Below are 15,912 nucleotides of genomic sequence, written 5' to 3' on the forward strand. Positions count from 1 at the left end.
AGTATATCAGGAGCTTTGTATTAAATTTATACACTTTTTGGCCCAACAGATAAAACTTTATTGATATTTATAGAAAAAAAAACTAAAAATTGAAACTTACAATGTCCGTAAACAGCTCAAAAGAATCAAATTATTTTAAAAATTGTATTGTATATATAAAATGCTAAGATAAACATTCAGTCAAAATTTCATGTATCTACGGTAATTTTTTTAAAGTTACACCAAAACCAAATTCAATTTTTGTGAAAAATCGATTTTGCGTAAAATTCCCGTTTTTCCTTAATTTTTCTTTTGTTTTTCCCGGCGCTTTTGAAAACCACTGGGAAATTTAAATTTTGACCTCCCCATGCACCAACGATATTCACTTTCTGATCGAACAAGATACTGAAGTTGAAAATCGTAGCATTATTTCGACTACTTATCGTGTACACAGACACAAAAAAAATAAAAAAAAAAAATTAAAAAAAAAATAAAAAAACACACATCATTGTAAAGTCAATACATTCATCGTTCCACTCAGAATCTAAAATTAAAATTTGAAATTGTACAAAATATTTTGAAAATTTTGAAAATTTTATCAAGTACAGCCATATAGGAATTGATAGAATAAACATATGATAAATTGTGCGTATGGATTTTTAATAATTTTCAAATGTCATTGTCACAATATACTATTAAAAGCCTTGTATTAAATTTTAGAGCTTTTTTACAGAACAAACAAAATGTTATTGGCATTCATAGAAAAAAAACAAACAAAATTGGAAACTGAAAATATCCGCGGAGGCCTATTCTTGAAATCATACGGATTGGATCCGCATACGAAAATCGTGGTAAACACATGACTTTCAACATGATCCGAAAAATAGATATTCTTGAAATGTTTTCGTATACGAACGTGTTTCCTTATACGAATTACGAATAAACAAATTATCACATGTTTTATCATGATCGTTTATTAAATTCAATTATTGAGTAATGAGTATACCTATACTAGGTACATTATAAAATTATTATAATATGTTATTGAGTTACCTACTTATCTATGTAACATACAAAATTAGATAAATAACACACTTTAATCATAATGAATATTATGGATGGGAATGTAATTTCCTTAAAATACTCAAAAATTCCCTAAAATTGCCTTTATGCCTTAAAAATTCATATTAATGCGCTTAAAAAATGCCCTTAATTTTTTTTTAATAAGCTTTGAACAAAAAATTATTTGAAATCTTAAAATTAAATTAAAAACTGAATTTTAGTGAATCATGATTACATTATAGTTGAATTTAATTTTCCAGCTATTTATAAATTTTTTCCCCCAATTAATTGCCGTCGAGTATTGCTTATCTATATTGTGAATATCATATATATAGGTATAAGTGTATAGCTATATATTATAATACCGTCATAAATGTCGTCGTCCTCGTGCACTGATTCCTATTAAGAAATAGTTAATCGAATAGGGGCTCAGTCCATTTAGTGTTTACAACTATTTAGTACTATTTAGTATTTAAGATAATTTTTTTATTGATCTTTATTTCTTAGAAATATAGGTACACATTTATATACATTGTCACAACTTACTATAGATAGGGGACCTTCCAAGTTTAATTTTAAGCAATTTGTTAAAAAATGTTTAGGTTTTTATCGCATTATACTTTATTTTGCATACATTTATAAATAGTTTAGTATTAAATTACAACTCCCAGAGCCCAAACCCTCCTGGTTCAGCATTTGTTGTTTGTAGTGTTTGCTCTAATGGTCGGTCCAAAGGCTAGCGTAGAATACTCGATCTGCAGATCCAGATTTTAGTGTACTGTAATATATACAATATAACCAAAAAGTTCTGTGTCAATGTATCACTCTTAGTGTCATCTTGGAAAGTTATTATATTTAATTTTGGTTTTTTACAGTATAAATAAGAAAATTATAAAAATAAAATTTTTTTATGCAATTTATTTTTTTGATTTATTAAGATCGCCATTATTTTGATCAGATGTTTTAAACTTTAAAGCAGTTTGAAAAAATAAATATTTAAATTGAGAGAAATCGACCAAATTAAAGAATATTAAGTTTTTGATTTTGTAATAATAATAGTTATGTTATAAACCCACGAATGGCCTAAATATACTGTTTTAAAAATATGATTAAAAAATGTTAAAAAATTATTTTTTTAAACCGGTTTTTACCGGTAACCGATTACAAAAAACCTTATCAACGATTTTTAAACGATTAACGGTTATCATAGTGTTTGAAATATCTTTAAAGCACGAACTAAGATAAACTTAGTTATCTTAGTATATCTTAGTTCGTGCTTTAAAGAAACGGTTATCGGTTACCAAAATATCAAAAGTAAACGATAACCGGTGACCGGTTTTCAAAAATATTCAGCCAATTACCGACTTTATTGATAACGGTTTTAAGCCCTGAAAAAAAACTATGATTGAAAATCGTCAAAAAATGCAAAATAAACACTTCTTATGATTATTCAAAAAAACATGAAACGTATAGGTATTTCATAAAACGAGCATCGTGTAACCAACCTTTTTTTGAAAATATTTATGTATAAAATGATTAAGTACCGTCTTGTTTAACATTAAATTTGGCTATCAACAATATTCTATATTATAATATATAGTGTACCTATCATAGTCATCAATATTAGTTATAAACTTATTGTATAATTTTAATTGGCCTTCGATTCTTCACTTTATATTAATTTAAATCACATATTTTATTATAATTTCATCATTATTATTTAAAAATTAATAGGTGTGTAATTATTTATAATTTATAATTTATTTATGTATCTACTGTTATTGTTGAGACTAATGGTTTTGAATTGATGAAATAAAATGAAAATAAATTGGTTAGGTATGTATATCAAATATTATTATAATTAATGATTTGTAAAGTGTTTCGTTACGTGATATCAGTTAACTATTATTTATATTCGTTAGTTGTTACTTGTGCCGAATCATTTTTCCTTTTTTCGCATGCCATTTTTTGAGAGAAAACTAGAAGAAAATGGTAAAGCTTTTATAGGTACCTATATTATGAAAACAAATTGAAAATAATAATATCTCATAGTAAAATGAGTAACCGTTCATGATATTTTAATAGAATTTATTTTTTCTTATTTATTTTTTTGGAAAATTTTTTTCCACGATGAACGACATATTTTGCGACGTTGCCGCTGTATACCATTAGGATTTAGGATAGTATTCTCATACGATCAATTTGGGCAACGCAAATCCGTTATACGAATGAAAAAGATTAAAGATTTCGATTTTTTGTTCGTATACGGAAATCAGCGGCAGACTGGACCAGCACATAAACCAGGTAGAACCCCGAACCCCTATTCATATTTATAATACAGGCCTCGATTACCATTTTCGGGCCCTTAAATTTAACTCTTATTGTAATGTAAAACTCTTTCCTAATTTTAGTAAGTTTAAAAAAAAAGTTGTCAACTTGTTGAAGCCATTTAGGCTATTAAAATATTTTTGTCACGCATGCACCGAAAGATTAGTTTTCGACGACGGTTGAAGCGTTGGAAAACGACCCTTTTCCGTCCAGTGGGTCGTAAAGTGGGAATCAAATAGTACCGGGCGGTAAAGTGAAAATCCCCACAAGTGCTAGGCCCGCATATCACACGAATCCTCTGCACAACCAGACACCGAAATCTATACCTACCACGGTAGTCGGTAATTACAAGACATAAACTTTTGGTTACATCTTATAGGTATCCTATATTATGACCTCCATGTATGACGCTTAATATAAATAGAACCAATAAATCACTTCTTTCATGAAATTGTTTTCTTAGAATAGTCTGTTTGTTGCATAGATCCATGTCATTACCTTTGTCGTGATCGATGAACGAAGAGGCGTGACATTGTGACAAAAAATAGTATGTTTGGCTCGTCCGGGAAGGTTAGGAAATATACTGAAATAGCTCAATTCCCGCCCTTGCCACACAATATACTATTTCATTATATTATAAGTAAATACAAATTCAAGTTGTAACACTAGGTATGAAAAAAATAATCATTACCATTAATTAGATTTTAAAAAAAGGTGGACATTGGGCAAGTGTGTGTCGCTCTGCTGCACAATTAGGTTACAAGTGGCCAGTGGGTCACTGTAATGGATTGTATTAAATTTGAATTCAATGATATAATATCAATGTATAAGAAAAACGATTCTGAGCGAAAACGGTCAGTCGACAGTCAGCCTATGATATTACTAAGTATATTTGATGATATTATTGTGAATAAATTAATTAATATAATATGACTTATATTTACGTGGAACCTTGTTTTAAATTTTCAATTCTTAGCTTTAATAAAAGTTGAATATTTTATAAATTTTTAACTACAAAATAATTATTAAATTTTTAATTTGATAAATGTTGACAAAATTTTAACTTTAAATGCTTATAAAAAAAAAGTTGATATCGCATTTTTTTATATTTTTCAACTGCTATTGTTACAATATAACAGGAGCCTTGCATTAAATTTTCACGCTTTTTTACCCAACAAATAAAATTTCATTAATATTTATAGAATAAAAACTAAAAAAATTGAAAACGGACAATGTTCGTAAATAGCTCAAAAAGAGTCAACATTTTATGATGTAAAGAAAATGAAAATATAAGCATTCAGTACAATTTTCATGTATCTACAGTTATTCGTTTTTTAATAACGACAATATAAAAAAAGGTGGGTAAGTGGATGTCGCTCTGCTGTACAGTAGGTTACAAGTGGGTCACTGTATGATGGATGGTATTAAATTTGAATTCAATGATATAATATCATTGTATAAGAAAAACGATTCTGAGCGGAGACGGTATGTCAGTCTAGGTATAAGACATAATAATATTATGTCCTATTATTATATTATAGTCTATAGTATTTAAAAAAAATTGACCTATAATAGGTACATATAATAAATTCCAAATTAATCATATTATCATAATATCTATTAGTTACTTATAACGCGATATACATCAACAAAAAACCGTGGTACTATCATAGATATATAATAGTATATTTTAGAAGTTTCAAGTACCCACGAATAATATTATACAATCACAACAAAATAACTAAAATAATTATCCTAGGTTTTTAATATGTAATTTCGTCCAAATTTGTACTTAAAATGACTATAAAAATAAACTGTGTAAATATATTTTTTAGATTTTTTGGTAACAGAATTAATTACTTACGTGGAATCTTGATTTAAATTTTTAACTACAAAATAATTTTTCAAATTAAAATTTGATAAATTTTGTCAAAATTTGAACTTTAAATGCTTATAAAAAATAACTGTGACAAACGATTTTTAATATTTTTCATCTGCCTTTAAAACAATATACTAGGAGCCTTCTATTAAATTTTCAAGCTTTTTTATCCAACAAATAAAATTTTATTGATATTTTTAGAAAAAAAACTAAAAAAAAATGGAAAATGAAAATGTCTCTTAACAGTTCAAAATAAATCAAAATATTTTGAAAATGTTATCGTGTATAGAAAATGGAAATATAAACAATCATTGAAAATTTCATGTATCTACAGTCATTTGTTTTAAAGTTACACCAAAAACCAAAATCGATTTTCTCAAAAACAGATTTTGCGTAAAAATTCCCGTCTTTCCTTAATTTTTCTTTTGTTTTTCACGGCGCTTTTGAAAACTATTGAAACATTTTTATTAATTAAAAAAAACTGTGACTAAGAATTTTTAATATTTTTCAAATGTCATTGTAAAAATATAGTAGGAGCCTTGTATTAAATTTTCAAGTATTTTTACTCAACAAATAAAGTTTTATTGACATTCATAGAAAAAAAAACTAATAATATTGGAAACTGAAAATGTCCCTAAATAGTTCAAAACAAATCAAAATATTTTGAAAATTTTATCAGGTATAGAAAATGGAAATATAAGCAACTAGTGAAAATTTCATGTATCCACGGTCATTTGTTTTAAAGTTACACCATAAACCAAAATCAATTTTCTCGATAACAGATTTTGCGTAAAAATGCCCGTTTTTCCTTAATTTTTCTTTTGTTTTTCACGGCGCTTTTGAAAAATACTGGAACATTTTTACTTTTGACCCCCCCATAGTACCAACTAGATTCACTTTCCTATCAGAAAAGGTACTGTTGAAGAAAATCCAAGCACTTTTACTGTCCTAAAACGTGATGACAGACACAAAAATAAAAAAAAAAATAAAAAAACACACATCATTGTAAAATCAATACATTCATCGTTCCACTCAGAATCTAAAATTTTTATACATCCTCAACTCAAAATAATTTGCTAATTTTCGTAATTTTTCCGTATTTTGTCAAGATATGAGCTCTTATTAAAAAATGTATGTAGGTCTTTTTAATATTTTTCAACTGCTATAGTAACAATCAGGATCCTTGAATTCAATTTTTACTCTTTTCTACCAACCAAATAAAATTTTATTTACATTTATAGAAAAAAAAACTAAAAAAATTGAAAGCTGAAATGTCTGTAAACAGTTCAAAACGAGTCAATATTTTAAAAATATGAACTCAACACTTATAAAAATTGAATATGACTTTCTTGTAAACATTTTTTTTTTTGATAAAGGTGGACAAGTTTATGAGGAATTTTTACTACGCATTTTCAATTCATATACTAAAAAAGAAAAATGTTTATGAATTTCTAACTCAAATTAATTTGCACGTGATTTTTACGTATTTTGTGAAGATTTGAAATTTAAATGCTTGTAAAAAAAAATTGTGACTGGATTTTTAATAATTTTCAAATGTCATTGTAACAATATATTAGGAGCTTTGTATTAAATATTCAAGCTTTCTTACCCAACAAATAACATTTTATAGACAATCAGAAAAAAACTTTAAAAAAAATGGTAACTTTCTGTAAAAAGTTTATAACACATCAAAATATTTTTGAAATGTTATCGAGTATAGAAAATGCTAATATAAATAACCAGTGAAAATGTCATGTATTTACGGTCATTTGTTTTAGAGTTATACCAAAAACCTAAATTGATTTTGTCAAAAACCGATTAGGCGTAAAAATTCCTGTTTTTCCTTAATTTTTAATTTGTTTTTCCCGGTGCTTTTAAAAACTATGAAATCAATTTTGAAATATTAATGTTTTACATGCTCATAACTCACTTAAAAATTAATATATCGTAAAAACCCAAAGAGAAAACACAGATAGCGTTGTTACTTAAAAGTTCGATGATACTACGATAGGTCGATTCACTGCAATATGAATACTGACCTCACCCTATGAAACTAGCGAACGAAAATTTGGTATGTCGTACCTACATATGCAAGACGGAGACAGCTCATGAGGGTGCGACGTCCTTTAATATTCAATTTTAATACCAATAAAATAATATAATTTATTGATATTCTTAGTTCACGTTTTTTGTATTTGAGTTTACTTCTTAAGTTTTTTTATTGGGGGCAAACGCGAGGCCTTGATAATATTCTCAAAAGCGTGAGATCCAAGACAAATGTCTCACTTGCCCTACTATAGAGCCGTCCCTGGGTATAATCTATTTAGGTACGTGGAACTCTGTTTAATTTTTTTCAATCCTTAGGTATAAAAGTTAATCATTTTATAATTTTTTAACTACTTACTGAATAGTTTGTCATTGTAATAATATATTAGAAGCCTTCTATTAAATTTTTAAGCTTATTTACCCAACAAATACAATTTTATTGAATATTGCCATTCATACAAAAAAAAAGCGGGTAAGTGGATGTCACTAACTTACAGTAAATTACACGTGGGTCAATGTATAATGGATTGTATTAAACTTGAATTAAATGATATAATATCATTGTGTAAGAAAAACGATTCTGATCGGAGACGGTTTGTCACTATTGTCAGTCTGAACTTTTTATACGTTTCTATGGTGATAAACAAAGCGTTAGAAATTAAAATCCCGGTTTTTCCCGTGACATCAAGAAAATCAAAAAATGACCTCCCTAAAGTACATCTTGATCCAAAAAAAAAAAAAATAATAAACACCACTGTAAAACCACTAGCTTCCTCGCTCCACTGAGAATCTAAAAACTGGTTTAAGCAAAATAAAACGGTTATTAATTTTTGAATAATTTAAAATTAATAACAAATAGTGGAACTTGTTTTCAGTAAAATGTCCTGATTTTCCTTATTATAGATTTTGAGTGTAGCATTAAATCTGAGCAGAGCGAGGAAGCTAGTGATATTGTTTTAAAATGGTTGTTTATTTTTTTTTCCTGTACCTATACAAAATGTCTACCAGAAGGTATAGACAAAATCGATTTTGGTGTTTGGTGTAATTCTAAAACAAATGACTGAAACAAAAAAAACAAAAGATACATGCAATTGCCAATTTTCACTGCATGTTTATAGTTTATACTCGCATTTTCATTTATATGAATATAAATTTATATAAATTTATTATTCACATTTATACACTATATCTACAATTTTAAAAATATTGCGACTCTTTTAGAACTGTTTAATATGGACATTTTCAGTCTCCAACTTTTTTAATTTTTTTTCTATAATTGTCAATAAAATTGTATTCCTTGGGTCAAAAAGCTTGAAAATGTAATATGAGGCTCCTAATATATTGTTACAATAACAGTTGAAAATATTAAAAATACAGTCACAATTTTTTTTATAAGTTTTTAAAATTCGAATTTTGACAACATACCTAGGTACGTAAAGATCACGAAAATGTGCAAATTATTTTAAGTTAGAATACCTCTATCAAAAAAAAAAGTCTACCCTCGAGTCAAATTAAATTGAGTTCAAATTTTCAAGTTTCAAATTCCAATTTTTATAGTTTTTTTTTCTATAAATGTCAATAAAATTATATTCGTTGGGTCAAAAGCCGTGAAAATGTAATACAAGGCTCCTGATATATTTTTACAATAGTAGGTAGTTGAAAAATATTAAAAATACATAGGTAAGCACAACGGAATCTACGTATTAATTATAATTGATTATTAGTGTGAATGAAATTCATTGCTGGTAAATCTCATACGCGCATGTACATGTCAATAACTCGATAACAATATAAAATTCATTTTACGAATTTTACGACATCATACTTTCATACTTAATGTTAGTTAAGTTAGTTAGGATTGTCTGATTATGATTATAAAAAAATAATTTAATTCAGCAGAAAAATGTCTGTAGATTGTGCGAAACACTTTCCGTTTTTAATTTTAATTATGATTTGAAAAATTCATATTTTCAAATACAGTTCACAATAATATAAAATTTATTTTTGTACACAATATTAGAGTGTTGCTGGGCGAGTTTCCCTAATAATTGTTTGTACTTACAGGCTTTAAAATGTTCACTCATTGCAGCGGTGTCAATGTGTCAATATCCTTGGATAACAAATATTAAATGTTAGTTAAAAATATTGACAGCACACGACGAACAATATTATGATATACCTATGCAAGCTTAATAATTACATTTTCGATTTAAAATCTTACTTAGAAATAGATTTCCATATAAGGTTGAGCTGAAATTATCCAGTGAAAATGAACACTATATAGTATTTAGATATATTGAATATTTGAATGCTCTTCAATTTTGAACGGCGTTTACGATCAATATAATATATTATAGCAGGCGAGTAAACAGAAGGGTTTGGAGGTTCCACCCCCCCCCCCCCACCACCGAAAATTAATATTTGTGTAATTTATTTATTTATATTAGACTATTAACCCTACCAATTTTTTTTTTGTGTACACACCTGTATTATAGTATCATTTAATTATTGAATAATCTATAACCTTCCATACCAGTTGCTTACTTACATATGATGCAAAGATTCCTAATTTAATGAGCTTATAAAACAAAACAATCATACGTATTTTTGTAGTGTTTTTTGATCAAAACTAGAAAAACTTTTGAATATTTATCTATTTTAAAACATTAGCCTCTCCTAAAAATCTGATTTCCACCAATATTAAAAATATTATTTTATATATATTATATACTGTATAATATGTATATTGTATATTCACATTATGTATTTATATTTTAATTATGTTATATTTGGGATATTAGAAAAGTTATGATAACAAAAAACTGTTCATTAAATCCAATTCATAGTAAAATTATAACAGAATTAACTTTCTTTCTATTATTAATCCTTAAATGTTTTATTTACAAACAAATTTGGTTAAAGTTTTAAAGTTACATAATATTAAATTAAAACAACTACTTACAAAGAAAATATTGGTTATTATTTATGGTAAATAGTGACATTTTTATTTTTAATCACAAATATAATTATCTTAATTCAAGTATTTCAAAAGGAACACACGTTATGGACTAAATATAACAACATTTAGTAATAATATACATATATATATATATATACATATGTACATACTACTAAATATGACATTTCTATTTCATTTTCGACAAAAACCAAATTACCAAGTTAAATTAAAAAATACTAAAAATTAAACAAACTATTAAATGTTAACTAGTAATAATTAACTATTTATATTGAAGTAAATATATAAATTAGTTTGAATTTGAATGTATACAAAAGTAAAAAATTTGTTGATAAGAACTATTATCGAGTTGGCTGTAATTTAGGTTTAGGCATTTTATTTAGTAAGCCTTGAATATCTTTTTTCTCATCATAAGATTTCCATAACTCAAATAGGTTGATTATATATCTAGATATTTCTTGTATTTTGTCTATGTCCACATTTAGCTCTGCAAACCATGATTTGAGATCCTTTTGCATAATAACACATGCAATTTGTAAACATCCTACAATAATAAATCAATTATTTAAGTAACATATTAATTTTTAATAGTTTTTGATTTTCTTAAGGAAGGGTATACATATTTTTATCAGGTGTATTGTATTATAATAGTATAATTATATTCGAGCTTAGGAAACACTCAATATATTGATAAATTTATAATATATTTATCATACTATTTTATGTCATACAAATACTTAGTGTTCAATAAAAATAACTCTTAATTAGATCTTTTTTAAATTTACAAAAAGTTTCCAATAATAATACATTTTTAGTTGATATTATATATTAGATTCTGAGCTATATTATATTATTATAAATTTTATTTCCCAAATTGTTTTTGGTAAATAAACAATAAAATATAATTGAATTCCTAATATTTGTATTTTAGTCCAAAATGACTAACTAAAAACATTTTTTTTTCAACTTTTAATTAACAATAAACTAGATCATTGAAAATTAAAATTATTTTTTTATAAAATAAAAGTATAATTTTTATAATATGACAAACATTAATGAATATCACTGTTCAAACGGCAGAATTTTTTTTTTTTGATTTTTGTGTAATTGCATAAAATAAAACTTAAGACAAAAAAAAAAAAAAAAAGCAGTTAAGTGGATGTCACTCTGCTGTACAGTAGATTACAAGTGGGTAATTGTATATTGATTGTATTAGACTTGAATCCAATGATATAATATCATTGTATAAGAAAAACGATTCTGAGCGGAGACAGTTTGTCAGTCTAGATATTTTATATTTTGTTATTATTTATTTTATCATGTAAGTTGAATTAATATTAAAATATTATAATTTTTTATTCGTTTCTATGGTGATAAACAAAGCGTTAGAAATTAAAATCCCATTTTTAGTGTTTTTTCGTAATTTTCCGGTGGTTTTTCCCGTGGCATTAAATAACTGTTTAGAAAATCAAAAAATGACTTCTCTAAAGTACCATCTTGATCCAATTTACTAAAAGATAAGGTATTATATGTTGAAATCGAAACACTCCTTCTGGAAGAAATTTTGTACACAAGATATAAAAAGAAAAAGAAAAAAAATAATAAACACCATTGTAAAAACAATAGCTTCCTCGCTCTGCTCAGAATCTAAAATGGATTAAGGGAATATTTAAAGTATTTTGAGATAGATTTTATTGTATTATGAAAATAATAACTAAATCTTACCTATAGCTATTTGATATGGTGGATATAACAATGACAAATCAGTTCTAAGACTATCATTCACTACTCTCCATGCTAATGCCAATAATTGATCCTCATGTTGTCCAATATCTTGAACCAATTGAAGCAATGGACGGTAAGGTTGAAATACAATCAAACAACAGTCCAAATTTTCCAATAAATAAAATTCACATTCTAATATATGATTAGTACGATAAGGAAATTCTTGGGTATATGCATAATTCAATTTATTTTTCACTATAAGAAAAAGAAAAATATAACCAAAAACTGTAAAATAAAATAATTATTACAGAAACATACAAACAGTCTGGCAAGTAGTTATTAAACGGCTGTTTGATATTACACCAAATTCTTCAACTTTTGATGCTAAGAAAACACATGTTGGAGACAATAACAAAGGATCGATAGATTTGAGAGAATTTCTAGCATAAAATCTTTTAAAATAAACTGTTGCCGTAGCTATCACTTGCTGTTTAAGTTTCAGTTGTTCTCCTAAAATTTGGATAACTAAACAAACAATTCAAAAAAGTTTAAATTGGGCATATTTCATCATTAATATCTTTCTATTAGGTAGTTTATAAAGAAAAATAATTTATAAGTAATCTTATAATAATAATAAGAAGCTTATTGTATAAAAGAACAACAATTGGTTTGACTTTCTGTAATTTATGTTGTAACTTACAATTTGAAAAGAATATTCCTATTTTTTGATATTCCTCTTCACTTAAGATTTGTAAATCTAACTGACGCTCTCTGACTAGATCTTGTTTGTCCAATATCCATTGTTGACTGTAACATACAATTCGATAAATCAATATTGAATAAACAATTGAATAAAATAAATATTTAAAATTGAATGCGCCCGTATAGAAACTGTCAATGGAACCATTCATCATGCGGGGATGGAAGAGATTGGAAACATTAAGTAAATACAAATACAATACCCTCAATACTGTAATACACATTAAACAGTTTCAACATAATTGTATTATTTAATTTTAAATAATTCCAAAAAACAAACTGTCACGCACGCATTGCTCATTTCTAAAATTGAAAAACTCAACAAATACATCTAAATTCCAGACTAAACAGAATCATTACTTACTAATGTGAACTTTGCCAGAAATTCCCAGCCATTTTCAATAAAATGTATGGTCACTGACTAATTTCCAGTTTCCACTTTTCACTTCCGTTTTTCACTCAACTTACAACGAGCAACGATGATAACAGTAATGGCCAATGGAACGATGTGTTGTTTTCTTTTATTGATAACAACGGTTAACGATTACCGGAACTACTAAAAACTAAAAGGACACTGTCATGATGACAATTTATTGACGACCGGTAGTGGTTGGATTTACTACTGACGACGAGAGCCGTGGATAATTAATTTTTATTACGAATAACGGTCACTGATCAGAGATTCGTAGTATATGGTACCTAATTGGTAAATGTTAGTTGTCTACTTGTCTATAAAATGTATGTACAGCGTTGTAAACAATATTGTATTACATTTTAATAAGTCTTATTAATAAATAATAATTATTCAATATCAGTGTAGGTATATGGAAATATTTCAAAAATTCGAAAGAAAAAAAGAATTAATTGTTCCACAGAAAACTGTTAGTGGTCGGCGCGCGAGGTGGGAAAACGCGACGTACTGTCAACAAACGATTACGTCGAAATATTATATTCATAAATTCATTGGTATAATACAATATAATTATATAAATATATAATATTATACACATAAACATTAAACAGTATTATAAACACATTTCTAAACTTTACCGTCTGTTAACAAATAAAACAATGTTCGGTAATCAGTGGTAGGTACACGTGCACTGGTACTTTAATTGAAATTATACAATATGACAATTATTTTAATATGAATATATTGTTATTTGAGTTTGTTGTTCACCATTTGGCATTTATATCAAATATTTAACAGCGTAAAAAATTAAAAACCTATATAATAGTTAAATGCGCCTGAAAAAGCGTGTGGCATAAAAAACCATATTTTATATGAAAGTAAATATAAAGTTGAATAAAAAAAAAAACGGGGAACTCGCTTTGATAGTTTGATGTAGGTAAGTAGGTACACTGTGTAATACAGGGTTGGGTACTGCAGTATTGTGTTTAAACAAGAATTTAAAACATTGAATTTAAACGTTTTGTTCATTGTTTAAAACTAATAAAACATAGGTTTGAAACAGTGTAAAATCTAAGTGAATATTGTGTTTTTTTGGTTTATTATTATTTGTTAATAATAAATATCCTTCAGAAAAAAAAATTAAAGTACCTATTAAATAATTATATCTATTACCTACCATACTTCATTAAATTTTTTTTAAAAATTTTATTGAATAAATTACCAAGTTTAAAATGTTTTTACTTATAGGTACCTACCTAAAATTAATATATAGATATATAATATAATGTCCACATAAAACATCCATTCAGAAAATATTTAAAACACATTTAAAATACTTTTAAGATTTAAAATAAGTATTAATTAGTATTAAATAAATAGTGAAACATATACCTATACTAGCTGGCATATAAGCAAATTATATAGGTATTAAATTGAAATTAAGTTATTTTAAAAATAGGTACCTACTGTTTTGTAAAACTCATACAATTTATTTTGTTTAAAACATCGTTTGGTTTTGGAGGTGATCTAATAAAAATTTGTCAATTAGTAATTTAACTTGTATATATTGTTTGTTGGAGAATTAATAAATATTATTATTATTATTATTTTTAAACAGAAAAATCAGTTTAAAACAAAAAATATAGTTTTTTTTTTCAAAAATATAAAAAATACAATAACTCTGACTGTATATATAGTAGGTACCTATCGGGTGTACCTAATTTGGGTGTCATATACTCATATCCACCCCCTTCCACATGACTTTTTTTTATAACTGGTAAATCATTTAAGTATCTTCTTTTTTGTACTTATTAGGTATTAGGTATTATAGTATATTGTATTGAAATAAATAATAATACCTAGGTACATAAAAACCCGACTCCCCTGTGCTAGTTTTATATAGCTAAGATAATATTACTTCATAATAAAAACTTTTCTGTAATCACTAATCAGTAATCACTATTGCACAAATATATTGAAATACGGCATAACAATGCACTTTAGCTCTCAAGTGATTTTGAAAATTTTCTTGGAATCCTATGTATTTCACAAAGTTAACAATAATGATACAATCAGAATGTATCGGCCGGATTTAGTTTCAAACTTTAGTTACTTTAGTTATGTATTTTGAAAATTTGAGTATTTTATGCTGATTATTCGACAAATCAAAAATAAATTTTATAACTTTATTTAATAGTAGGTATATAGTTATTTATTTTAATGTATGTAATGTGAATGCATTTATACATAATAGGTATATTAATATGTACTAATAGTACTTACATTACACGGATCATAATGGTTGTAGTGTTGCACTGAGATGTGCTTATATTATAATATATTATATTATGATATAGGTACCTACCTAAACCAACTTTTTAAGGGGGGAAGGGTAAATGTTTTCCAAACATGATTTAATTATGTAGCAGCCACTGCTTCAATGGATGTGTTAAAATATTTAAATTCATTATTCAATGATAATTGATTAATCATTGCATACGCAAGACGTTTCTGAGCGGCGACGGTCTGTCAATCCATATATTAATTATTACGTACCTATCTACTAATAAGTATATTTCATGATATTATATTCATGCTATTATAGAAATTTATTTTACTTTTATTATCTACCTAATATGGTAAGTTGAAATATTTTTTCCCGAGTATAATGCCTTTATAGGCCTTATTATATATTAATAAATAATAATACCTACATATTTATAATTATTATTTATTATAATAGTA

At 26.1% G+C, this 15,912-nt stretch overlaps 1 protein-coding gene and 1 long non-coding RNA gene across 2 annotated transcripts in view; both read right to left on the minus strand.

The window, feature by feature from the left end:
* Positions 1 to 9,625, minus strand: part of LOC115034196 — a 15,813-nt gene extending 6,188 nt beyond the window's left edge. Inside the window, exons 1-2 of the long non-coding RNA XR_003839544.1 lie at positions 9,516 to 9,625; positions 9,357 to 9,404 (exon numbers count right to left, since the gene is read on the minus strand). This is a non-coding gene — a long non-coding RNA (uncharacterized LOC115034196). The remainder of the gene's footprint in view (positions 1 to 9,356; positions 9,405 to 9,515) is intronic.
* A 523-nt stretch (positions 9,626 to 10,148) lies between these two features.
* Positions 10,149 to 13,216, minus strand: LOC100159979 (cyclin C-like). Its single transcript, NM_001162607.2, has 5 exons — positions 13,120 to 13,216; positions 12,697 to 12,803; positions 12,315 to 12,521; positions 11,997 to 12,251; positions 10,149 to 10,815 (listed from the first exon to the last, which is right to left on the minus strand). The coding sequence occupies exons 1-5, from the start codon at positions 13,149 to 13,151 to the stop codon at positions 10,613 to 10,615; spliced, it is 804 nt and encodes a 267-aa protein (NP_001156079.1). The 5' UTR covers positions 13,152 to 13,216; the 3' UTR covers positions 10,149 to 10,612.
* Between the last annotated feature and the right edge of the window lie 2,696 nt (positions 13,217 to 15,912).

This window comes from Acyrthosiphon pisum, chromosome X, assembly GCF_005508785.2.
Source record: "Acyrthosiphon pisum isolate AL4f chromosome X, pea_aphid_22Mar2018_4r6ur, whole genome shotgun sequence".
Taxonomy (NCBI): Eukaryota; Metazoa; Arthropoda; class Insecta; order Hemiptera; family Aphididae; genus Acyrthosiphon; species Acyrthosiphon pisum.